Genomic DNA, 25,710 nt, shown 5'->3' on the forward strand with positions numbered 1-25,710 from the left:
TCTTCTACCACTCCCCTAAAAAAAATGCGTACCTCAGCATGGGGTCGAGGCAAATGGCAAGATGGCGGACGGAAGGTCTCTGAAAAAGTTCCTGACAAAGCATCGTCATTTTGAACTTTACAAAGATGACCAGAACAGAGAAAAGGTATGCAAAGTGTTTTCAAAGATGAGTTTTAACATTTCTGTTAAATTCGGACTGACTTCTGATAGGTTTGCCATTTTCCTTCGCACGCTTGTGGGTATCAGCGACATGCGTTTGTTTGTTTAATTTCTAGCGTTTACTATTTCATTCTTAGCGAATGAGTGGTGCCATTGAACTTGTTATTAGACTTCCAGTATGCAGAAGTTGAGACAAGAATAATCATCATCTTCAAGATATGTAACTAAAGACTGAAGATAAATATTAAAGAGGGAACTTTTAACACGAAAGAGCGGATCATGTTTGCTGAAGGCATCCGCAAGCGTCGAATGTCGATCAATAATAATAATACTACTAATAAAAAACTTTATTTAAGTGTCTTACAGCTTTAGATACATATGAGTTGGTGGACACTCTGCCAACTATCGACTAACTGTCTATCAGGTGTCAATCGAGGGTCTATCGAGATGTCAATCCAGTGTCAATCTAGTGTCAACCGAGTATCAATCGAGATATCGATTGATTTTCAGTCAAGATGTCAATTGAGTGTTGATCAAGGGCATCAATTGACACCCAACGTCTGATGCCTTTGGTACACACACTGCTCAGTTTCAGTGAGACGACAAGATAGCTGTGAAATACAAAAAAAATCCTATTTAGTTATTCAGTGGGACATGATAGACTTTTGTAAGCTCCATGACCATGTAGAGCAATTTGAAATTATAGCGCAGTTTGTCCAGAACTTACAAGTTGAACTGGCTCTTCACACTGTGAAGCTCAAACCACACTCATGGCTTTCAGCTTCACTGCTTTAAACTTGTCATTTGTATCAGTTCTGATTTTGCTCAAAACGGATATCGATTCTTGCGTTTGTGGAATATTTTACACATTTTTGTGTTTTTTTCAGGATCGAGATGGTAAAATAGGCTATCTCCCAGATTTCACTTTTTTTTCTTCTTAACCTATTCAGCTAACACTAGTTATTCACTTCCATTCTATATTAGGTCAAATGTAAGTTAACTGGACATGAGTTACCTGCAAGACTCTCTGACCTTGAAAACTACATAAAGGGAAAAAAGTATCAACGATTGACGAAGGAAGTTCCAGATAAATCCCCTGGCTATGAAGAATACAAGGAATTCTTAGTACCAAGTGAAAAGAATAGGTAACTGATACATCAAAATGATTAACTGAGAACTTTTGTGAATTTTTTTGTTTCACCTTTGCATCAGTATCGTTGGTAATGTAACCTCAGTTTTAGAATAACAAGACAACTAAAGAATAACTTAAAACATGATTGCCAGTTCTTAGACCATGTTTGTGTTTTAATGTTAAATTTTATGGTCACTTGAGCATAAAAAAAAGCTATGGGAATGCTGGCTGGAGACTATACAAATACATTAATTTATGTCTTTTATGTAAATAAATATAACTATGTAAACCTGTTAACTTTCGCAATAAAATCTTAGAGAGAGAGAGAGAGAGAGAGAGAGAGAGAAACTGGAAAGTACACTGAGTCCTTTGTGTAGTAGTTGTTGTTGCTGTTGTTGTTGTTTGTACTCTGTGGTAGCTCCAGCTTCATGAGGAGCAAATGAAAAAAGCCTGCATGATGAACAAATTTTTGCTGCTCCTCAGAATAACACATCTGTTACATACTGTTTCAATAGAGACTGCCTCTGTAAACCAAGGCCCTTGTATTTTTTACATTTCCCGAAGTAACTTGTTGAATTGTTCTCATACAACTTTACAGGAATCAGCTTTACTGCCAGTTGACCAAGAAATACATTAACAATGCTCCTCATCACATTCAAAGACATGTCATGGGAAAGCACTTCGGCAGAGCTCTGGAGAAACGTGAGGCATAACTTTTGCTTTTGTCAAGGAAATTTTGATTTTCAAAATGTCAAGCAATGTTAAGTGAATTTTGCTTGTGTTAGATCATGAGAAACTAAACATGGAAGCTGAGGAAGCTGATGAAGACATGTGGGTGCCCTCAGATCTGGAATCAGAATCGGAACTTGAGGAGGAAGAAGAGAGCGAGAAAAAAGAGGAAGATGAAGATGATTCTGGAGGAGAATTCTCATCAGAAGGTACGTAGACTTGCTGAAAGTTCTTTCCAATATCATTTTCCCATTTGTTTTGGTTGTCTTTGCGTTCGAGATTTCATCGCTTATAACTCCTCAGAGTTGCCTAAGAGGACATTCCTTCCTTGTCATTGTTACAGCTGTTACTGTTTTGGTGTCGTCTTTATTCTACCGTTACTTGCCCATTTGTTTCTTTTGATCATCAACGAAAATTACGATGATTACGAGAAGCTCAAAACTATACCTGAGTTCTAAGACGTACAAGAAGCTCACCTATAGTCTCTTATGTATCACACACACATCCTACTTTCGCGGACATCACTGATCCCCGCAGTATGCAAGACGCGTGCCACACCTGAACGTAGTAAATACAAGTCTCTCCGTACCTCATTAGTTAGAGTTCATGGATTCCAATCCAAGCTCGTGACATCTTCATCAATATTATTTTTCTGTAGGAGAGGCTTGTGTTCTTTTTCCCTTGGCTTGCATTTCTGAGCGAGGGCAGACATGGACGAGTGATTTTGCACTGAGCAAGCGAGCAGATGTGGGGGGGGGGGGGGGGGAGAGGGGAGAGGGGAAGGAGATGTGCCCCTTTTTTCAAGTTCTTCTTTAGATGTTGCTGATGCTAATGCTTATGCGCTAGTGAAACCAGCCCGGAGGAAATGACGATGGAAAGGAATACAACATGGACAATTCCTGTGTTTTCAAGTTTGGCTCTCCGATCCGCTGAATCTTTTAAAATGATGGAAAGCTATGAAATTCTTGGAAGAAACTGCATTCGTTTATTAGAATTCATAAAGATTAGGGGGAATTCTTGGTCTCGTATAGTTTTGAACAAATTCCCTCGCATGAAACGTATTTGAACGTAGTTTCTAATTTATGCAGTTCTTTTCGTAAAATGCGTGGTCAAATGTGAGTTATGCCATAACAGATTGTAAGGGTTTTGATTTGGTTTCTGACTTTACCAGGGGAAACCAACGACGGTTTTCTCTCAAATGCTTTAAAACGCTTTTTAAGGCCATCTGGAGTGCTTTTGACGCTCTGTAGCTTAATTTTAGGCTGCGCTATGAAATTTTTATCTGTTTGGTTATTCTGGGGGAACTTTAGTCCTCTCGAATGCATTGAGGCTTATTTTGTCCATTTCCCGAAAAACTTAGGTCCTCTTGTCTTTCCGAGAATCAGAGCTGACCTTTTTGTGGTGGCCAAAGCGACAATTTTATCACTCCGAAAACAAGAGGGGGTAAATTTTTGATATCACGGAAGTTCCAGGTTACAATTGTAAGAAAATCGGAGAGGATTAAAACCTTTCAAACGCATAATTTACCGAAACGATCCCTTAGGTGCCCCCGACTTAAGAGTGCTAGCAAAGAGCGATTGAGCAAGTCGACAATTTGAGATGTTAAAAGTTCTCTCTGCTTCTCGCAAACATGATTTGATTGATTCTCTGTTTTGTGATCAGATGAAGAGGATCCATATGAAAGAAAAGAAGATGGCTTAAAAAGGACGCTCAAGGTAAAGAACGATCCTTCATGAACTTAAAGTTTCAGTTAGCCCTTTTCAATTACTCAATTGTCAAGAACCTTAGACTAACCTTATCTGTCTTACTTGGTCTAACTGACGCGACATGAGTGTAGTAACCGAGTGTGGAGAGCATACCCTTATATCCTTCCCTCCTTCTTCAATTAGCGCCTGGTTCTCAGGTTAATTGATACCTGTTCTCTGATTATCGTATTCCGCAAACTCGAGCGGATGTGAAAAGAAGAAGCACACCACACGGGTTACAAAATTTTCTTTTTACAAGATATTGGATAGGAGTATTTGAGTACTGTGAGAGGCTCGAAGTGTGATAGGCGGGACGAGGCGCTGGGGATTCTCTCCTCATCCTCATCCGAGAATCTTAAGTAAGCGTATAACAAATGCGTGCTAATCTAGATTTTCAAGTCCAATCGTTACGCAGGCAGTGTCGTTGCTCGATCAATTAAGTTAACTTTATTTTATTGAAATCGTAAACTTTCAAGTCTTATTATGTTATTTCTCACTGATGTTTATTGCTACATCTCTCACCAACAGAAAACAAACGAGACTAAAGCGACGAAAAAAGTAAAAGCAAGTGCTGGTCCAAAATTAATAAAGCAAAAGGACATCAAACAGCCCAAGGAAACCAAAGCAAAGAAATCCAGCAAGACATAGCCTGATAATGGCTACTGCTCGGCCTCTGTTCAAAGTCTGCCTCCTTTTGAAGAGAGACCGAGTTGTGCATCATTCATTTCACACTACATCCGGGAGATTACAGAGATTACTTCAACTCTTTCAAGGCTTTTCATAGGGCTAGAAATGGATTGACAGGATTGTGTCACGCAAACGTCTGCCATGTGGAAGAGGGATACAAATTTTGAAGAGACGATGTGTTGCAAATAAAAAGTAGGAAATTCGCCCGTGGTAAACGACTACCACAGCATACAGAGTCGGTAATCTAGGAGAATGATTATCCCATCCACAAGCCTCTTCCAACTATCATTTTTTTAAAAATATATTTAAGGTTAAACGTTGTCACGCATTACTACAGATCGAGACAGCATCCACTTTTTTTTCTCCGTGGGTCCGCTGAAGAACAATTCACGAAACATCTGAATGTTGCCACGAGCCATCAGGACGCGAAAACGCGATAAATTGTACGAGTGCCCTGTTTTCCGTCAGTAACCTGATTCTCCGGTCCAGGTCGCTCGCGGAGAGAGAGTACGTGGCTGCGAGCGACCTGGACCGTCTGAGAATCAGGCTACGTGTTCACAAAATTTTCCTAGACCACTGGGAATCTTTCTCTTAGATCATTCCCTCGTGATAACATGTGTTTTTTCATGCAAAAACATCGACTGAGAAACGTGGAAAAGTTCCTCGTACATGAGAAATGTGCGAAGAAAAGAGGCTCTTGCATGAAACAAACACTGGATGAAGAAGATTTGAGAATTTAGGATGAGGAAGTTGACTGAGAAAATAAACGATGAATCAAATCTTAATCCTGCTGATGTCGATTTACTCTTGTTCAATGTACATGTATTTACAGAAACATGACAAGTAGAACTAACTGTGAACAATACTCAAAGCATGCGAGTGAGTGGAATCGACTTTTGAAGCTCTAAATGGTAACTAACCACGTTAAATGCAAAATACTACTTGTCAGAAATATCCTTGAAATTATGTTTCCGTCTTCCTTTTCTTAGGGAAGCTTGTTCTATTTACGCTATATTCGTGGTAACGAATTGTTCTTTTCACTATTTCGAATTTCAAACTAACAAACAAACGTCTGTAAAACTTGAGATATTTTCCTCGATAAAATATATGAGACAAGGAAGAGTGCAGAAGCGGCCTATACTTAAGTGTGCGTTTTGTTAAAGATTGTTATGTCCCTAAAACGTTTAAAGCGAATAGAACAAAAATTTTGTAAACCTTATTACAAGTTATTCCGCTGTTCACGGCATGAAATACCTCACCGTTCATCATTTACGAATATGAAGAACAACCTTTTCCTCGACATAAAGAAAACTGTCACAAAACACACTGTACAACGGTATAAAAGTATTTGCCTAAAAATCTGTAAAAGTCGATAAAAAGTTCAAAACTCTCGACAGAGAGAGCGTTAAGGCTATAAGAATGTTTCTTTTCACTGGTCGTGCCCAACAAGACCCAGTCCTCGCACGAGCAGTCGCACAGCTTCCAAAGGATCCTGAACCATGTCCAAACGTCGTTGCCACTTGAGCGAGTTGGATTTCCTCGCCTTATAAGGCGTGGCCTTGCATGGCGTGGGTGGCGCTAACTGACTTATGGTATTGTCTGATTTGGATTTCATCATGTTTCGCTTCGTTTCCAGTCTGTGGTTTCGTTCAGCTATGTTGTGTACGCTTTTGATGTCCTCCACGATCTTTTTCATGTTGAGAATTTCACGTGCGATGGAAGAGTCCCGGCATAACAATACAAGAAGACAGCAAGTCTTGGAGAAGATAACACTTTTGTCTCTGAAATTCGCCAGGAGCTCTACCAAGGTGTCGATGGCATCCGGTTCCTCGTAAACGGCTCGATAAACGGATGGGTACTAGAGAAGAAAGAAAGAAATGAATCTTTGAAACTTTTCGCGGGTTCCTGTGGGTTCGCAAAAGATGAATCCAATGGAACCGACAGATACCGCTCACATATCATGGTTCACATCCGTCAATACGCATTCTAGGTCTTGAACGAGCTACTTCACGATTAGCGCATCTTAAAAAGTATAAAAATTTCGCAAGTTCGTCGATTATAATCCGTGTTAATCTTCTCTATCCTTAACCATCCGTGTTCCTATATGGTTTATTGTTGTGCCCGATCGTTGCATCGAGTGATTTCCTTGACCGCTAAACAATCCAAAAGAGCGACAACTAGTATTTCATGTATTCCACGGTAGCTTCAGGAAATATGAACCATCTTCGTGCTCAGTGCATGCTTGTATATTTTGCCTTTATCAATGAATACACTACTGTTTGGAGACAAAAAAGTCTTTAAATATTGAAAACGAAGGCTCAGTTAGTATCTCCAACAGAAGAACGGAATGAAAATAATCGAAATCCAGCTCACCTTTCCAACGTTAAAGAGGATTGATATGGAGTACTTGATGACCTCCAAGTGCGGTAAACTGCGGTTACACTTCTTAATAACTTTGAAGATTACAGGCAGCGCGCCATCTTTTACTACCTGTTGACAACACACCTCTGATAGACGAGTGACGACCTCTGCGGGGAGACAAAAAAGCAACTAAATATTGTTTTGTTGTGCGTTGCAAATTGCATATGATTTGAGGAAAAGATGCATACCGTTATGTTCCGAGAGTAAAGACCCCCATTTCTTTCTGATTTAGCAACCTGTTCCTAACACTACTTTAGAAGGGTCACAACCTTTTTAGGGGGAGGAGTCACTATTGTCTGGTAGCTAATAATGAGGGCCGATCAGTCTTAATAATTTAATGACAATGTTTTCAGTATATCGAGGACATCATTTCCACGGTCTTTCAAAGTGTAGATCACGAAAAAAATGTGGTCGATGTGTTAACTTAAAGGCTCTTTCTGTGCGGGGGGTCCTCCATAGAACAGACATCTAAACAACAATTTAGCGGTTGAATCAAACTGATCATTTCCTCTTTTCTCGTGTGGCCAGGAAACCCACTAAAACGTGCAATATTCGAGTCAGAAAGGCAGTGTGGTTCAATGGACTCGTCTAGTCTAAACTTACCCAGATTAACAAGCGCTCCAACTATTCTACTGATGTTCTTACACTGCAACAGAAAGTCCAGAGCAGATCTGGTGCGGTTACAAAGCTTCATAGGTTCAGTTGCTGCAGCATTGGCCGACTTGATGCGCTTGCGCGCTCTTTTAACCTTGAGAGAGAACACCTCACATCTGACTCGGTAACCGCGCCAAAAGGCCTGGTGATACCAACGAAAGACATAAGTCATCGATGAGTAGTAACAAAAATTTGTCGAGGAAAAGTTGAGTGTTAAATAGTTTCCGTATTCTAGCTTATTACAATGAGCTATTCAATGTTGTATTCAAAATGTTTGCCAGATACCAAAAGAGCCCGGGGTATCCAATCGATCAAATCGATAATCGATGACAATCGATATCAATCAATACCAAAGATTCGTGTGGTTATCGATTGGTATCGATCTTCAATAACCATCGATAGATAAACTGATATCGATTGGAATCGATTGGTTGCAGATTGAAGGAATCGGCGCATAAGTATCCCATCTTTGTACGCAGTAATTGTAAACACATTTCATTTTAATCCTTTGAACGTTAATAGGAGAGCAAGACTCTTTTCTTTCTCTTCAACGTCCCGTCCACAGGTATTCGTCTTCTTTTGACAACTCAAAAGTTTGTTCCCGTCCTTGCCTTGCCTGGTTAACAACTTTAAACGCGTTTCCGCGTTCTCCCCCCTTCTTGTCAGAAACACTTCACGGACGTTCACCTCAAAACGGCAAGGATGATAGCCTTTGGCGATGCACCTTATTCAGTAAAGCCTCTTGCCGGACTTCTTGCGTAGACATATATAATGACACGGAAAGGCAATGACGGGCAAGTGGGTAATTCGAGTACACGTGCAACGGGGTATATTCTTCGCGTTGAGAAGACTGGGTCGGAATTATTTTACCAATTTCGTCCCCTGGGCTTCCTAAAAATGGCGGATGATCGGACAGGTTCGAGGTTGCTGTGCCAATCGATAAGCAATGGATGAACAGTTTTTGTGTGGTTATCGATTGATCATTCATTGACCTATAGTAATCGATACCAATTAACTAACTTTATCGATTGATATCGATTGATCGATTGGTTTTTCGATTATCGATTTCCATCGATTGCATACCCCGGGAAAAGATAGGCCGCAATGTTTCAACAACATTAACACCAAGCCTGTTTTCGAACCTGAATTCGTAGTGCAGATTCCTGTAGTTTTCTCAAGAGCTTCCTAGCCATGACTCCCCTGAAAAGGGCCTGGATCTTAGCTGCTCTTTTGTGCTTCGTCTCCAGTTTCTTTCGCGTTGCTCTTTGTAAGACAATAACAGCAGAGCGAAGCCTGGTAAACCGCTGACGTTCAAGAACACTGCGCCACCAATACTAAGGAGAAAAGAAAGAAAATTTTGAGACCACTGTCCTTACTTAACAAATATGGCAGCAATACTATACTGTCCTAATTATACGTCGATTACCTTTATGAACGCTTTGGAACATTGTCGGCGTAAACTTAGTAATCGTTGGATAAAGTTTAGGCTAACTTTGAAAACTAACCACATTGTAGAGAAACAACAACACAACCTGAGCAATTTGACATGTGACAGTTTCGTACTCGACAATGATTGGCTCAAATAACTGGTAGTGCAGTAAGCTCTATCTCTTTATTCTGCATTCGGTAAAATGTTGCGCGTTACTGTTGGCCCTCGTTAACTAAGAAAAGATAAATTGAGGTCTGTCGGGGGTTGACATAGGAACAAGAATGCACCGCCTCCTAGACAAATCAAATCAGGCGAAAAATTTTCTTAAAACGATTTCACAGTTTTGTGCCGGGGGACTTCTACCTGGATAAGGAGTACAGCATCCATTCGGGCTTTCGCCAAAGCCATCGCACGTGCTCGGCGGTAATATCGCTGAATTCTGATGACGTTCAAATGATGATGCACTGCTGATGCAAACTTGTTTAAGTGTACCAGGCGCTCCGCTCTCTGACGCTGAAAAAACAATGTTTAGTCTTGCTAGACACTATCACCATGAGCAAATTCTATGAAGAATCCAGTAGGCGTTTAAAATATTAACCAAATGGCAAATAAAAGAGCGATGTAGTAACGAAGAAGTGGGCTTTTTACAAAGCTATCCCATCATTTCTTCCATATTCATGGAAGGATGCCTTTTCCGAGGAGGAACCGAATTCTGAATACGCGGTTCATAGTACTACAGGTCTTAAGACCCTCATTTCCTTTATTATGCTAGTTACAAAGGGCAAGAAAGCTTAACTAGTGTAAAAAGCAATGTCTTACTTCAATCCTTTTCCTGGTGATGAATCCCCTGACTGCCGCCTGTATGATGCGCGCAGCACGTACGTCACTCGCGATTACACGCCCGCAGTGCCCGCGGTAAGCGGCCTGTAAGATAATAGCAGCTTCCTTGAGATTGCGGTATTCCTCGCGAGCTCTTCTTCCTGCTACATTGCTTCGGAACCATCTCTGGATCAGAATCGCCGCTCTGATTTGACAAACAACACAGCGAGCCTTCCAGCCGCGATAACATGATTGAAGCTTAACAGCTGCGTGCTTAGACGCCAGAAATTCTTCCCTCATCTTCCGAGAGGCAAAGTTTGCTCGGACTTTTCTTTGCAGAAGGATTGTAGCGTGTTTGAATTCACGGTAATTCTTCTGACACCGTCGTGCCCTTGCCGTTGCTTGCAGTACGATCACCAGTTGTTTCGCACGGCAGTAAGCCCGTCTTTGTATCATTGCTCTAACGTTGGTCTGGATAAGTATGGCAGCCTTTAGTTTCTTCACTTTACCTCTAGCTTTGCTCCCTCGGTAACAGCTCTGTGAATTAAAGGAAAAACAAAGGCTACCTTTAGACAAGGTGTTCTACAAACCAGAACTTTGCACAATCCATTTAGCTCCAGGGTTAAAGTTTGAACATTTGGAGACTTCGAATGAAACTACAAAGCATAAACTTTGTCCCCAGAAATCAAACTCGCTCACCGGACCTTTTCAGCACAAAATACAAGTAGCGTCCGGGAGCCCCAAGGGGCATCGAATCCTAATCTATGGTCACAACTGCTTAGCCCTAAAATGATATTGAAAACTAATAAAAACTTTTTTCTACACTTCTTACTGTTGATTACAGGAAGGGACGATACCTGAATTCTAGTTGCTGCCCATTGCATCAGTTGGCATCTCTGGCGGACCGCTTTCCCCAACATGTACGCTCGATACCGACCTTGAATGACGACCGCCGCCGAGCGTTTTCTAAGAAATTTCGTCCTTTGTCGACGCATGCGTACCATGGACTGAGCCAGCACTACGGTCTGTCTAACACGAAGATATGCCTGTCGCTGACAATGACGTCTAAAGTGGGACTGAATAAGGATTGTGGCATGTCTAAAACAGTGATATTCTTCATTGATCTTCTTCATTGTCACTTGAGCTCTGTACCATTGTTGAATGGTAACAACTGCTTCTCGTTTTCTTACAAATCGCTTTCTTACTTGATTGCGACGAACCGTTGCTTGTAATCTGCACACGACTTCTCTTACACCAAGGAACATTCTCCGCGTAACTTTTCGTCGAAAGTTCGCCTGTATCCTGATAACAGCTCTAAGCTTGCGAACGAACTTCTGCGCAGCGTACATGCGACACGCAGACTGCAAAGTAATGATGGCACCGCGGATCCCGTGATACGCAAAGTAGGTTTCCTCCATGAGCCGAAATCCACGGTAATACCGCTGAACTTTTAGTGCTGCTGCATGCCTTCTCTGATTCTCCTCCAACATCTCACGAACGCGCTGTCTTGCTTTGAAACCACGGAAGCGCGCCTGTATGACAGTGGCGCTTTTACGCATTGTCTGGTAACACTCGCGTTGTCGTTTGCAAAGCGTATTAGCTCTGTATCTCGTCTGTAATGCAGAGGCAGTTTTCTTCAGCTTATGGTAAGCCATGACCAACTTCCACATGCGCGCCACAGCCTGTATCTGAATGGCGGCTTTCCTAGTTCTTTCGTACTCACTTCTGGCCAAGGACATTTTCCAGTAGGACTGCAAAACAATGGTGGCGTTCTTCAAGCGCAAGAATTCTGTTCTTTGAACACGGGTCCTGATGCAAGCTCTGCGGTGTTGTTGGACGGTGATGGCTGCTGATCTGATTGCGTTGTACTGTCTTCGGCAACACCATGCTCTTATCTCGGTCTGCAACATAATGCAAGCCTTCCTCTGCGCCAGATAACTCTGTCTCGCCTCTTGCATCTCTCGCCTAGTTCGGAATCGCTGTTGAATGACTAAAGCGGCGACCCGAAGGTTCAGATAGACTCGTCGCGCAATATGCCGCCTCGCTGCTGCCTGGATAATTACTGCAGACGATTTCTGGGCGAGGTATTTGGAGCGACATGTGTAACCACGGAAGGCGGATTGGATTATAAGAGTAGAGGACTTCAGCGCATTGTAGTTCCGGGCTACTGCTCGGCCAAGAAGCCAGGCGCGGCATCGAAGTTGTAAGACAAGTACAGCTCTTTTAGTAGCTTCATACTGCTTCCACGCCAGAAACCCGCGAACACAAGCCTGAATCTTGACAGCGGCATTGCGCATCCTGCGCAGTCTCGCTCGTACAAGGTATCCTCTAACTGCCATCTGTAATGTAATAACGGCGCCTCTCATAAAGTGAAACACCAGCTGATCACGCTTACAAAGTATTGTCGCCCTAAACCTCCGCTGGATCACCAGCGCTGAATTCTTCAAATTGGTGAATCTCCTTCGGTGTTGAAGCATGCGCGTTTGAGCTTGCACTTTGACGATAGCTCTCCTAATAGCGAGGTACTCCTTCCTTGCCTTTTGCATCTTACACGTCGCTTGGATCAGCCTCACTGCTCGAAGTCTTCTGGCCAATTTTCTGTCGAGCCAACCACGTACACAAGCCTGGAGACGAATGGCAGCACTTCTCAAAGCAAGGAAACGTTCCCGTTGTCTTCTAGAGTCGTGCATAGCTCTGTACCTCTGTTGAAGAACTATGGCTGCGTTCTTCATTTCTAGGTATCTCTTACGACAGAGGTAGCTACGCCCTGCCGCTTGTGCAACGATGCACGCCCCGCGTTGAACGTGGTAATGCACGTATTGACGCATGCCAATCACGCGGGCACGGTACCGCCTCTGGAGCATAATAGTGGCTTTCTTGAGATCGTGAAAGTGTTTTCTCGCCAAATACCCACGAGCTAGCGCTTGAACGCGAACGATGCACTTGCGGGAAATATTATAGGATTTTCTGGCGAGGTATCCTCGATAGGTCGCCTGGATTTTCTTGGTAGCCCGTAGACGTTCTACCCGTTTTCTTGCTTGATAACCACGAAAAGAAGATTGAATCTTTATGGCTGCTTGCTTCAGGTGTTTAAAATTGGAACGCTCCTGACGGGCAAGTAAGAGGGAACGATAGTGAAGTTGTAGAACCATAGCAGCCTGCCTTAAAGATCGGTACTTCGTTTTGGCCACGTGGCTTCTGTAAGATGTTTGAATCAGCACCGCAGCGAAGTGCAGACGTTTAAGATCTTTCCTGACTTTCCAACCACGAACAGCAGACTGCAAGACAACAGCCGCCTTAAGAATGTTGTAGGACTGTCTCGCACGATACCCTCTGTAATGCGCCTGAATGCGCATGGCACACGAGCGTATCCGCTGGTACTGTGAAACGTGTGAACGAGTCAGCAAGACGGAGCGAAAGTGCTGCTGTATTACAATAGCTGAGTGCTTCATCTGACGGTATCTTTTCGTAGCAGAATACTGGCGGAACGAAGCTTGAATCATGATGGCCGATGTGTACTGTACAAGAAGGTGTTTGCGGACAATGTTTCCCCTGACTATGGCTTGAAGACGAACAATGGCAAGACGAATGCGTTGATAATCCATGTTCTGGTGACGGCCTTGCATCAGAGCGCGATAGCGAGTTTGGATGACGCTTGAAGCGTGTTTTAAAGCCAAGAACTTGTTTCTCGATAGACAACGGCGTGTGTGCGTTTGAAGGGTAACAGTGGCCTGTTTGACCCGCATTAAGTGCTTCCGGCATCTGTAACCTCTATAGCGCGATTGAATCATCACGATAGATAGTTTGGTCTGTTTAAACTTCTGCCGAGCAGTTTTTGTACGCAGCAACGCCCTGAATTTTCTCTGGATCGTCACAGTGGATGCTACAAGCTTGAGGTATCTTCTCTGAGCGACATTCTTTCTCACGAGCGACTGAATCAGTACAGCAGCTTCTCTTCTCTTTAAAAATGCGCTCCTCTGCAAGTAACATCTGACAAAAGATTGGATCTTGACACAAGCAGCCTTTTGAGTCTCATACTTGTGCCTTTGCTGCCGTCCAAGGAAAGCCGCTTTGAAGTAAGCCTGTAGTCTTCTCGTGGCGTTTTTCATAACAGCAAACCTTCTTTGTGCTTGACACATCCTAGTGTGAGCTTGTATCTTGATAGTCGCACGTTTCAGCAAAACGAATCTCGCACGGTTTTGCCATGCGCGCACGTGACTTTGGATTTTAATTGCCGCTCGAATTTGCCTTACGACGCGGCGATCACGTTTACCCCTGAAGAACGACTGTAGCGCAATCACACATTTCCTCAGCTGAAGATATCGTGCCCTATCTCTTCTCCCTAACATCGTTGCTCCGTAGATTTGCTGAATTAGCAAAGTCGCCCTTTGAAGCCGCAAAAATCTCCTCCGTTCTTTGGCTCCTCTGGTGAAAGCTTGAATTTTAACACAAGCCGCGCGTTGCTCAACAAACCGTCTTCTTGCCACGTATCCTCTCCAAGCAGCCTGCACTATCGTCGCAGCTTGGTTTCTTTTTACGTGTCGTTTTTTCTGATTGGCCAAAACGATAGCCTGTAGTCGCACAACAGTTTGACGGAAGTTTCTGTACCAGTCCAGGACCTCTCGGCCTTTTCTAAAGGCCCGGTAGTGAGTCTGGATGCACCGAGCGGCTTGGTGACGATCGCGAAGTTGTTTGCGAAATAGGTGACCACGGTACACAGACTGAATGAGGACAGCGGATTTCCTTACGGCTTGAAATCTACGGTGTGCCATAGCGGATCTGGCTTGTGCCTGTAAAAGGAGGAATTATGAAGTTAAACGGTTACTACCATGGGTACGACTTCGAAAACCCAAAAGACAATTTCACTCATGGAAATCTAAAGGAAAATAGTCTAGGTTTGATAAAATTACTACATATCAGCACTGAAGCTATAAAAGGAGCGTTATAATGAGTTACGCATGGACAAGAAAGATGATTTTTCTGTGAGTGATACAGATGTACTCAGAAAATGAAAGGCGACTTCTCTATATAGAAGCCAGCCTAACACGTTGTGGTTAGTGGTCCAGAAGCTCTACCACTGAGCTACAAAAGACTCGTGGTAGCTAACGCCATTAAACTAAGTTCATGTGAAAAACATGAAGGGAAAGTGTCTTAGAGAAAATAGCAAAAACTTGCTCTCCCTTCGTCTATTAACTTGATATTTGATCTTGGTGTTCTGTGCTGTACGAGCGAAGGTACTTATGAAACCTACTTAAGATTGAAAGGTAACTTTGTTTACAAGAAACTTGTGTCTTGCTCCAGTTTTACAGCATTAAGTAAAGCACTAAAAGAGTTACTACTACCGTAACACACAAGGTTTCGCTACAGTTGATATTCTTACCATTTCTTACCTGAATGAAAACTACTATCCGTGCAACGTTCTGTGAGAAAAAAAAGGAGTGGATACAACTGATTAAGGACGTTCGCGCGAAATGTTCTACCCGATAGATTTTCTTCAAACTTCTACCGGGGACAGATAATGGATTACTTATTTCAGAAATGAAAAAAAAAAACTGGAAAACTAGTCTGATTTTGAAATTTGACGCGCGTAAATTAGCCTGAGCTCCTGGGTTTTTAGCTCAAAATATCAAAGATGAATCGACGGAGACAAACTATCCTAGTAAAATTTTGTATAAGTGAATCCGTTGCGTTAATAATTGCAAACGTTTCCAACGTTTTCACAAAACTTAACCCTTTACATTATAAGAGATGTTTGAAACTTCAAACCGCCGCACAAATAAACGAAGAGCTAAAAAGAACGGAATTCGATGGTGCATTTTGCAAAAAATTCAAACTTCTAAATCGATAGATTTTCTTCATTTTTCCGCTAAACGTAAGAAATCGGTGGAGAAAATGATCCATCAAAAGAAAAACTAGGGGTCACCGTACGTCCAAATCCAGGCAAAGCTATAGCATCTGCCCTATCACTGTTCATTTTATTACTTAGCGCGCGCTCGTGGCGTGTGAATTAATAATGGTAATAGGACTGAGTGGAGTCCAATTCGGTCTGTAATCATACGAGTGATTAACAAACTCGGACGACCGATTCCGATTCCGATTCCGAGTCCGATTTGTTAATCACGAGTATGATTACGGACTGAATTGGACGACGCGAAGCCCTGTTACCAATTAATCAAAACTATGACAAAATTCGAGAAACGAACAAACCATCGATTGAGCGCTGAACGAGTAAACGTCGTTATGAATGCTGAAAAACAGCAGTTTACTCAACAATGTGTACCGCAACAGCGCGCGCAAAATGACGCGTACTGTCCAATTACAAGCATGACGCGTACACTGTCCAGTTAATGCTCAAATCGGGCTGCTGATAGCCAATCACGTTCGAGAATTTCGTTATAGTTTTGATTAAGTTGTTAATCATTCAGGTAAGGTAAGCCCATCATGAATTGTAAAGGACACAACAAAATCATACTGGGTCATTTTTATGTCGGACAAAATAGCCTTTCAATCGGGGATAATTCCAAAAAAGGCGGAGAAACAAGAAAGATGATTGATCTTGACACTAATATTTTTGACGTCACTGGGCAGTGTTCAGTGTTGTGAACGATCGAATTCAGATTCTAGTCCTTGGCAATCAATTTAACTAAGGTAATTTTAAACATTGATTTAGCGTTCAGGAAATTATTAACTGATGTTGTCCTCGAAGCTTTTTTCTAAACCAAAGTTTTTCAATTTGACGAACCTTTTTCCTCTCCAGTTGCCTTCTAAGTCGATGTCGTCTCCAGGCCATCTGAATGCAGCGCGCGGCCTTCGTTTCCTCGCGAAGATCTAACAAACGCGCGCAGAGATACGCCACATAAGTAATAACAACCTGAAATGAACAAATCGCGTCTTGAGTTAGAGTGGCAAAAGCATGAACAGTTTTTATGAGCGGACGGACGGACGTCAAGAATCTTTGGAAAAGGATATGTAATGCTTTTATTTACCTTCTCGTCGGGAATTGTGTAAGACATGTCCGAGGCCTTTGTCATCAAGGGAACACCACCCAGTTCTTGTACCTGAGATAAACAGGTGAAGGAATAATGAGAACAATTCGATACGGGAGCGCGATGGCCTCACGGTTAATGCGCTCGTCTCCGGATCGAGCTGTCCGGGTTCGAGCCCTGGCCGGGGACATTGTGTTGTGTTCTTTGGCAAGACACTTTACTCTCACAGTGCCTCTCTCCACTCAGGTGTATAAATGGGTACCGGCAAATTTAATGTTGTGGGTAGCCCTGCGATGGACTTCCCCTGCATCCCATCCAGGGGGGAGTAGAAATACTCCTAGTCGCTTCATGCTACAGAAACCGGAGATAAGCGCCGGCTTGATGAGCCTCTTGGTTCGTATGCAGACTTTACCTTTACCTTACCATTTGATACAGCCATGGAAAACACCAACATGCACAAACTGTCTCTCACCTTCTCCGCCATTGTGCGGAAATTCTCGCGCTCGTTGTTTTTCAATTCCTCTAGAAGTACGTTCGTTCCAGAACCTGAAAGGAAGGGTAAGAGAACCTAATAATTAAGTGTTGCACAAAGTTTCAATATATGTCTTTAAGAACAGCTAGGAATACTGGAGAATACATTTTATCTCCGAGAATCGATTGTCTGATCTCATGGTTTTCGTTAACATAACGTTTTCTTATGGCTAACGGATAAGAATGAGAAACGCTACGGAATTCTTCTAAGGAATAATGGTAGATAACCGACGGCACTGCTGAAGGCATGAATATAACCTCGGATCAAGCTTGGATGAGAAATAAAACATGACAAAAGGACACTGTGATGTTTGGAGGCAACTGTTGCTTTGGCTCACTTGCTAAGATTCGTCACTCTTTCTGAAGTCTTTTCGTGCCACAAATAAAATCGAAAATGGGATTTTGGAAATGATGCGCCTGCTTACCTGGGCTAAATGTCGCCGTCCACGATTTCACATTCATTCCTTCTTCCCCCTCGCTGTCACTCGTGTCGTGTACCCCCGGATTGCAGGTCAGACTTGTTTGTTCTTTGACAAGTGACCGGGGGAGTAGTGAAGGGTGATAATGGTGAAGTAGGTAGCAGAGTGCACGACCGTCCGAGAAGGAGACAGTGAAATTCTCGATCTGAAATGATAAAGGGATTCAAACAATGGTTAGACACTTGAAAGCAAGATAAGATATTATATTTCCCACCCATGGGTTTATCTACTTCTTTTCTCTTTTTTGCGTTCTCGGTTCTGGAATTCCAATGGTTTTTCTTTAGACGTGTTATTAAATGAATTCGCATTCTTACCTTCAAACCGTACAGTCTGCAGACTATCTTACACCATTTGAAGAGCAAGCGCAGCCGATCTGACTGGAAATACAGGTCTGACGAGTCACGGCGTTTCCCCGCGAAATCTGTATTGTCTCCGTCGGCCCAGTTGTCTGCAGCAGTTAACTGAACGCGGAGAAGCCTGGTACTCTCCAAGTGAGCTATTTCCTCCTTTAGCAGTTTTTCGCTAAGAAGCACATTGACCTGTGACAAGTTTGTGAAAGAAGTTGTATGGTCAATGACAAAGTTGACTGTTCAGTCTTCTTCTAGTCATCAAACGGCATCGCAATCAAGGCTTTTATAAATTTATTCCTCAAGAAGGGAAAGCCGGGCGTGTAACTGAAAGATATTCGGAACTTTTTACAATTCTTTTTTAGGGCGCGCACAATACATTCGCCCTAACGCTTCTGGCACGAATGAGTCAGCCGTAATACCAAGTTACGTTTGAAACTTCTGCATCATCATATCTTACCTGGAAATGAAAAATAATCTGCCACAGTAAAGCGAGTGTTTTCTCTCTGTGTCCATCCACAACATGGCGCGCGTCAATAACCCCACCTGATAAATAAGGTATAAACACTTACGTTACACACGGAAGGATAGTTGATTTGCCGTACAAAGAGCACGTGTCCCGAACAAGGAGGGTGAGACACGCACGAAGGGGAAAATACGACGAACCCATGCGTCCTCAACCGTGCGTAAGTCGAGCTGAACGCTCGCGTGGGCGCATCGAAGACAGACAAGTGTACATTTACTGGGGCGAACTTTGAGATTATCGAAATGCGTAGCGCACTGCACTCCATACACAGATGGAAGTATTTCTCGTTGATAAGAACCACTTATCTTACATTTAACTCCTCCGACAAGAACACCTCTTTCTTTCAACGCGTTTATGAAGACGTCGACGTTGTGTATTTTCTGTAAGAGAAGAAATAGGAAGCGTCAGCTTAGTCTACACACATTGTAAGTAACACATTGTAACACGGAGACTTGTATTAACGAAATGAAGATCTCTTCCCTTTTCTGTGGCTTATCTCTCTCTCAGCTATAACACAACTCGACGGTTCATTCACCTGTAATCTGGAGATGGCTGGAACACGGAGACTTGCCGATAACTGCCAATCTTGAGTCAAAAGCTCCGCCACGCGTCTGCGCATTAAAACAGATTGCCTGGTCAGTATTCAGCTAAATGAACTTTGATATCAAAATAACGAATTGATTAAACTTTTGGCTTGCAGAATTTTAGACGTCCTCCATTCAAGTCACTTAGCGAGGACAAGTGAAAGTTAGGCCATAACATGTTATTTTCCCATCACATTTTGCGTCTTTTTAAACACTGGAGAACTGGAAGCATCTAAAGTGTCAGCCAAACCTAGAGAGTTAAAAAGGTAGAGGTAGGCACTCACGTTAAGCGCAGACCATCTCGGAGATCTATGGCGATGTTCTTCACGGCATAATCAACCTCATCAATTGCTCTCTGAAGGGAAATAATATGAAAGGAGTGTTGCAGTCAAGTACTGTATCAGAGAGATCGAATAAAGTCCTGAATGTAAATGTTCCGTTTTTCAACATCAAAACTCAAGACCAGTGGAATGAGTTCCTTACCTGAGAATGCGTAACCGAGTACCCCAGAAAGCTCAAGTGCTTCGTAACGTCTCCTTCTCCTTTGAGGTACTCACGAGAGAACGTTAGTAGAAGACTGCGACTTGACTACGAAATAAAATGAAACGTTGCGGTTCAACATCTCTATGAACTATGCAAGTAAACTTACATATAAACAAAAGTTCACGTTTCACAATCAGTCTAGGGTCTCGGATTGTTAAGCGGTTATGATTTTTGCAGTTCCACGAAAGTAACACCAATGAGATTTACTATATTGATCTCCGCGGTGTTGTAGTGGGAAAATAGCTCACTAAGCACTCCGGGAGACATCTTTTACTTACTACGTAGAAGTTTTAGAACACTTCTTTTCTTAATGCTCTCATTAGTATTGTCTACACGGGAGTTCGTACCCTCTTACCCGCGACAGTTTTCTCAAAATTTATTAATACCCAAACAGCTCAAAACGTGTTCATAAACTGGATTAGCTATGTTAGCACGACTTCTAAAGAAAGTGTCCTCTCCTTTCACTAACTTTTTGGAACTTTGGACATTACTTTGCGTATAAACTTCACGTACAAACCTTGAAAGACGCATCTTTGTTGAAGAGGCATGGGTTGTGATCGATAAGCCGAGTCAACTTAGCGCGATCCAAGAACAACACCAACAAAAGAAACTTCTTTAGAGTAAACTTGCCCAGCTGTTCTACATAACCTGTGAGCAGGAGTTAAACGGTGAAAGTAGCTTAGGTATAATTTTTTCGTTTTATCAAAATCATTCGAGAAAATCCGTTCTGTTGCATTGTTTGTTTTAATTTTGTGATTAATTTCACAAGGTCGCACGTTTCCAGAGAGGCGCAGTAACCTGCCTTGGGAACACGGTCCTGTACGCCATGAAAGTACGCAATGAAAACTCTTAAACTGCATTATCCAATGATGCAGTTTTTAATAATGGTGTACATGTTTATGCTATGGGTAGTGCTCAATGAACTAGCGAAGAAGCAAGATTCCTGGCTGGAGGAGATTCTTTGGTGCAGTACTTTTCAGACGCATAACACTTTCAAATCCGCAGTAATGGCAAAGAAACAAGAAGACAACTTATCTTAGCTGTTCCATGTTGTAGTATTTCAAGTTTATATTGTAAATCGGAATCAAAAAATAAATACATCTGCGGCAAAATAGGAAGTAACGTCTTGCACTCTGCTTTCGGGCTAATTTTGACTATCAGTCTTTCGACTGTGTAAATTTTCATCAGCGCCCGAAGCAAACTGGAACTTGTGAGATATCGTGGTGTGTGGAAAGCAAGTTGGTCAAGTCACCAGAGAGTAAGGGCACCTCAATCGCGAGGGGGAGAGGGAGGGGAGGCTCCCAGATATACAACAGGGAGTGTGAGTAACAAAAAGCCTAGATTTTATGAAACGATAAATGAAATATAAAATTCGTTTACCTTCCCGGCACAGTCCTGGGACCTGTGGATGAGCAAACGCCCTAGCAATATCCGGGTTACCAAGTAATCGACTACTGAGGAAATGCGTCAAACCTGCTACGTCATTATTGGAGTAAATGGGTAAAATTTCACCATATATGGTCTGAAAAACAGTGAGTAAGAGCAATCGTGAATGAACCTTTACAGAACATGCAGTAGAGCTTCTTGTCCCAGCTTACAATCAGCTTCTAATGTCAAACAAAGGAGGATAGTACAAGATCTTGGCAGAACCTTGGTAAAGTTGATCAAGGAAACATGACTTTTTTTTCTGCAAATTCAGATAGTTTAATTTGCCATTACACTGGATAGCTTACCTCCAGTCCAATTCTCAGCCACAATGTGTTATAAGAGAGGATCATGTCAATAACCTGCTGTTTGATTCCTGAAACAAATAGTTTACTAAGAGTTTGTATAAGTTGTAAGATTTTTTTGCTTTAAAATTCTTTCAAGTGACAAAACAACCCACCACAGGCTGGAGCACCTGTCCTGGATTAATGTTGTTAAATGACTTGTGTATGGTTGAACCTCTTCTTGGAGACACCTCCACAATACGTACATCTCTAAATTACTGACAGCTCACTTGGTCCCAGAGAAACAAGAATTGATATAAACTCTGCCCCTGTGATACAGACACCTCCATATGCAGGCACTCTGCTCTGGCCCTTCACTGTCTGAAGCGGAGTGAATGTCTATGACAACCCTGTCTACTTACAAATTTATATACCCATCATCAAGTTACTATCAGTATTGTACATATGGGAGTGCCGAGCAGAAAAAATGTCAACTTGAGAGTATGGTGGTCACCAGTAAATTTCCTGTCCCAGCATCTCATGTATTTCATTTTCGGCAGGTGAATAAAAGTCTCAAATTATTTATCTATGGTGAGCCATGCTGAAGGATAATCGTAATCATCACAAGATCAAATTTCAAGGCATGCTGATGGAAATAGAAAACAGCTCCTTGTTGTTATTCACAAGTTTCATTCTCCTTAGGATAGAAGGTTTGTCTGACAGAAATTGGACAGTTTGTTTTCTAAAGCTGCTAGAGGTGAGGACCCTCAGACGTCAAAACACAACATTAGTACAATAGTCATGAATATAATTTTTATTTACCTTCATGCACCTTAAAATAATAAAAATGCACATAAATACAGTAGCATGACTAACCTAAATCAGCATGTAGCTTTTTGTCAGGTCTAATAGCTAGCCGTCCATTTTCCACTTCAGCTTCTATCTTGCAAATGACATGCCCTAGGGGTTCTGACTGATACAGCAGACAAGCAGATCTTCGTAAATGGGCCATCTTACGTCTAGCAGTATAGGTCCTGAAGGAGAGGACCTCTCTTGTGGGAGCCAAAGGTTGGGACTTCTTTATGGCCTTAGTTCCTCCAAGGATGACATTTCCTATTGTGGAAATATTATAAACATTTGCACATTCTCAGGGGTTTCATTATGTTATCAGCAGTTAAGTGCGACTGGTTTTCAAAAGTAGGGAAAACTATTTGAGATGAACTTCTAATGTAAGAAAAAGTTCCCTCTTGATGGTCAAACCAGGTTGTCAAAATCGTCCTCTTAACCAGTCAATTTTCCTGATGCCCAGCCGTTAATGAAACTCCTGCATTCTTTTCAACAGCATATATCACATCTTACCTTTATCATATTCAGCTTGAGTGCCAGAATCTGTTGCATCAGGTGGAGTTAGGACAAAGTTCAGCCATTTGGTGAAACCTAACAGACAAATAACAAGTCAGTCATTAAATGAAACAACATCCGCATTCTAACTTGAAGATAAAGTACATATAAATATTGGCCCCAACTTTATAGTAGCTAGCATTTATTCTTGTGAACAACACACTCTCAAATAACAAAATCTAATCAGTATCAAGACCTGGTTGTTTTAATCTCACTCAAGTACAGGCACATAAAAATAAACCAAAATTTTTATTCTAACCACACCAACAAACATGTCTGCCCTTTTTTCTACCGATGAAATCTTTTATTCTATTAAGATATGTGATAATATGTTGTTATTAAATTTTGATTGTATTTGAGTGGTGCCCAACTGAAGTCCAAGGAATGCAGCCTGATGACCTTTCACCTGATACCAAACTTGTCAACTGACTCTGAATTCTATACCTTCTTCTTGTTTTTCAATCCACCGCTCGTCATAGTACATGTTTTTTGCTGCAAAAGGCATCGGATGTCGTGGAAGGTTGGTCCTGGGAGTTTTAACCAGTTGCAGTTTTCTCTGTGGTATTCCTTTTGCTGCAACTTTTAACTTCACCTTTGGCTTAGGCTTCATTTTCAATGTTCCTTGAATGAACACAAGAAAAAATACTTAATTTTGAAAGATATCATACATTTGATTTATAAAAGCAAAAATGCATTAAAGCCCCAGCCAGGACTTAAACCCGGGTCCAGTGTGCTAACCATTGGACACCGCACATCCCATTGTTTTCTTTAATTTTACTGTATTAGTTGATAATATATTACTTGTATTCTCAGTATCTCTAAGTAACAGTTACCTGAAATAGGAGAAACTTTCTTCTTTGATACCACTGTTTTCTTTGTTTTTCCAGTAATGGGCTTGCTTATCAGCTTTGAAACTTTTGGAGTTGATGGTTTTACTTTGGCCTTGCAATTTGGCTGGCGTTTTGCACCATTTGTGACAAGATAGGTGTCACGGCACAAATCCACTTCAGATGGATGTTCCACAGGCACATTCTTGGAAGCAAATACCTGTGTGTTGATGTCCTCAAACACTGTGATGCCACTTGCCTGAACATGACAAGTATTTAGAGCTTGACTTGGTTGGAGTACAGCTTTGGGATTTTTCTGAAATCAAGGTAAACCCCCTTAGTTGGCAGGACTAGTCCTAATGATGGTTTTGGAAGCCATCTTGATGGGTAGACAACACACATAAAGACCATCGCTTCTCTGACAGAAATGAGTTATCCAAGGGACAGGAATTTGATATATACTAGGTGCCCAGGGGTGGGGAATTTGACTCTGGCTTCCTTAAAAATGTCAAATTCCCACCCTCCCCCCTACTTTGTAACATTGATAGGTACATAAAATCTTTCCATAGCTATTTAAAAGTCCGTTTTTACGGTTAATCAAGCCCTGCATGTCATCACCTGATCTTACCTTAATTACCTGGGATTTCTTGAAGTTACTTTTGGGCGCAGATCTCGCTTTCTTTGGCCCTAAAGCTGCCCCAAACACCACAACTTGAAGACAAGGAGAATTCTCCCATTTGAATCGAATAATCTCACGAAAGTTGCCACTCTCTTTTGGCTCCCATTTAACAGAAAAGTACATCTCATCCTTTGGTGGGATCGAGACAAAATTCGGTTGGCAATTCTCGCTGCTGCCAGTGTCATTGAGATCTAACGTAAAACCTCTATCCGTTGGACATTTTACTATCTCCAACGTTTGACTCATCGGATGTGGATTTAATACGACGAATGTCTCTGTTTTACTGCTTCCAACATTCACAGTTCCAAATGATATCTTAGGAATGGTGGCGAAGTGAGTTAGTTTAAGAGTCGGTGCATCAGGCTCTGGAGAAAGAGGTATTTTAGGAGAATTCTTGCAAGGACTGTACCATTGAGCACGTTTCGAATGAACCTTGTTGACGAGTTGACAGTTTTCTTTGCTCGGCGTTAACCTCGGTTCTAACATGGTGTAAACAAGGTTCTACTTCGTTCGATACTGGACTCTAACAGAAAGACGGTCTTGCTTCAGTCCACGGTGTTATGCTAGGCCGATGGTATTTTCTTGCAAGGAAATGTCGCTACATCTTCTCGAGTTGAGCACCGAGTTCAGATGTTTGACAGTGAAATGTAACTGGAATCGATCGAACTCCGATTGAAAATACCGGGCGTGCAAAGTTGACCAATCACAAACAGTCTTTTATTCGCAATAAACCAATCAGAAACTACAGGAAGTAACGACTTCAAATTTCTCCTCGCCTGGTTCCCAGCTTCCCTCCTCGTGCGGCGCCGACGGTGCCACATTTCCAAGATCTTCCAAGTGCTTCTTATTTGGCCTTTTTGGCGAATTATTGTAACTGGATTGATTATTCAAACCAGTGTAGCTAAATTAATTTTAGACTGTGCTATAAAACTTTTATCTGTTCGGTCATTCTAGGGAACCTTGAGTCCTCTCGAAATTATTAGCATTTTTTTCTATTTCCCGAAAACCTTCCGAAAATCATAGCTGACCATTTTCGATAACCAAAACGACGACTGGACATTTTTATGACTCCGAAAACAGCCGGCATTAAATTTTTGATATTACAAAAGTTCCAGGTTATAATTGTAAGAAAATCGGAGGGAGTTAAAGCCATAATTTATCCGTTAGATGCCCCCTGGTGTTAGCCTGAGTAGACTGAGTACCAGGCTCCTCTTACTCGGGGGCTAGGAGGAGGTAGCACCCGGGCAATTCCCCCCTTCCCCTACGCTCTTGCTAAGAATGGCCTGATATTGAGGTTACCGCGGGTGGTGCGCAATCCTATTT

At 42.1% G+C, this 25,710-nt stretch overlaps 2 protein-coding genes across 3 annotated transcripts; one reads left to right on the plus strand and one right to left on the minus strand.

The window, feature by feature from the left end:
* Positions 1–7: 7 nt before the first annotated feature.
* On the plus strand, positions 8–5,237 carry LOC110066333 (uncharacterized). The gene is made up of 6 exons (XM_020773555.2): positions 8–145; positions 1,144–1,304; positions 1,890–1,993; positions 2,077–2,229; positions 3,683–3,735; positions 4,294–5,237. The coding sequence occupies exons 1-6, from the start codon at positions 62–64 to the stop codon at positions 4,411–4,413; spliced, it is 675 nt and encodes a 224-aa protein (XP_020629214.1). The 5' UTR covers positions 8–61; the 3' UTR covers positions 4,414–5,237.
* LOC110066331 (uncharacterized) lies at positions 5,234–25,138 on the minus strand. 2 transcript variants are annotated; one of them, XM_020773552.2, is made up of 26 exons: positions 24,346–25,138; positions 23,715–24,024; positions 23,326–23,502; positions 22,840–22,917; positions 22,357–22,593; positions 21,505–21,572; positions 21,152–21,293; positions 20,289–20,419; positions 19,712–19,816; positions 19,513–19,583; positions 19,180–19,255; positions 18,955–19,024; positions 18,579–18,664; positions 18,086–18,310; positions 17,718–17,916; positions 17,234–17,307; positions 16,762–16,833; positions 16,518–16,646; positions 15,166–15,195; positions 10,633–14,565; positions 9,776–10,312; positions 9,320–9,469; positions 8,670–8,861; positions 7,477–7,669; positions 6,826–6,980; positions 5,234–6,310 (listed from the first exon to the last, which is right to left on the minus strand). In XM_020773552.2, exons 1-26 carry the CDS (start codon positions 24,871–24,873, stop codon positions 5,882–5,884), a joined length of 8,397 nt encoding a protein of 2,798 aa, XP_020629211.2. In that variant the 5' UTR covers positions 24,874–25,138; the 3' UTR covers positions 5,234–5,881. The 2 variants fall into 2 exon arrangements, with proteins under 2 accessions (XP_020629211.2, XP_020629210.2); XM_020773551.2 differs by having other exon boundaries at positions 24,337–25,137.
* Positions 25,139–25,710: the final 572 nt, after the last annotated feature.

The sequence above is a fragment of the Orbicella faveolata genome, unplaced genomic scaffold (genome assembly GCF_042242905.1).
Source record: "Orbicella faveolata isolate gen_17 unplaced genomic scaffold, um_ofav_v1 contig_36, whole genome shotgun sequence".
NCBI lineage: Eukaryota > Metazoa > Cnidaria > Anthozoa > Scleractinia > Merulinidae > Orbicella > Orbicella faveolata.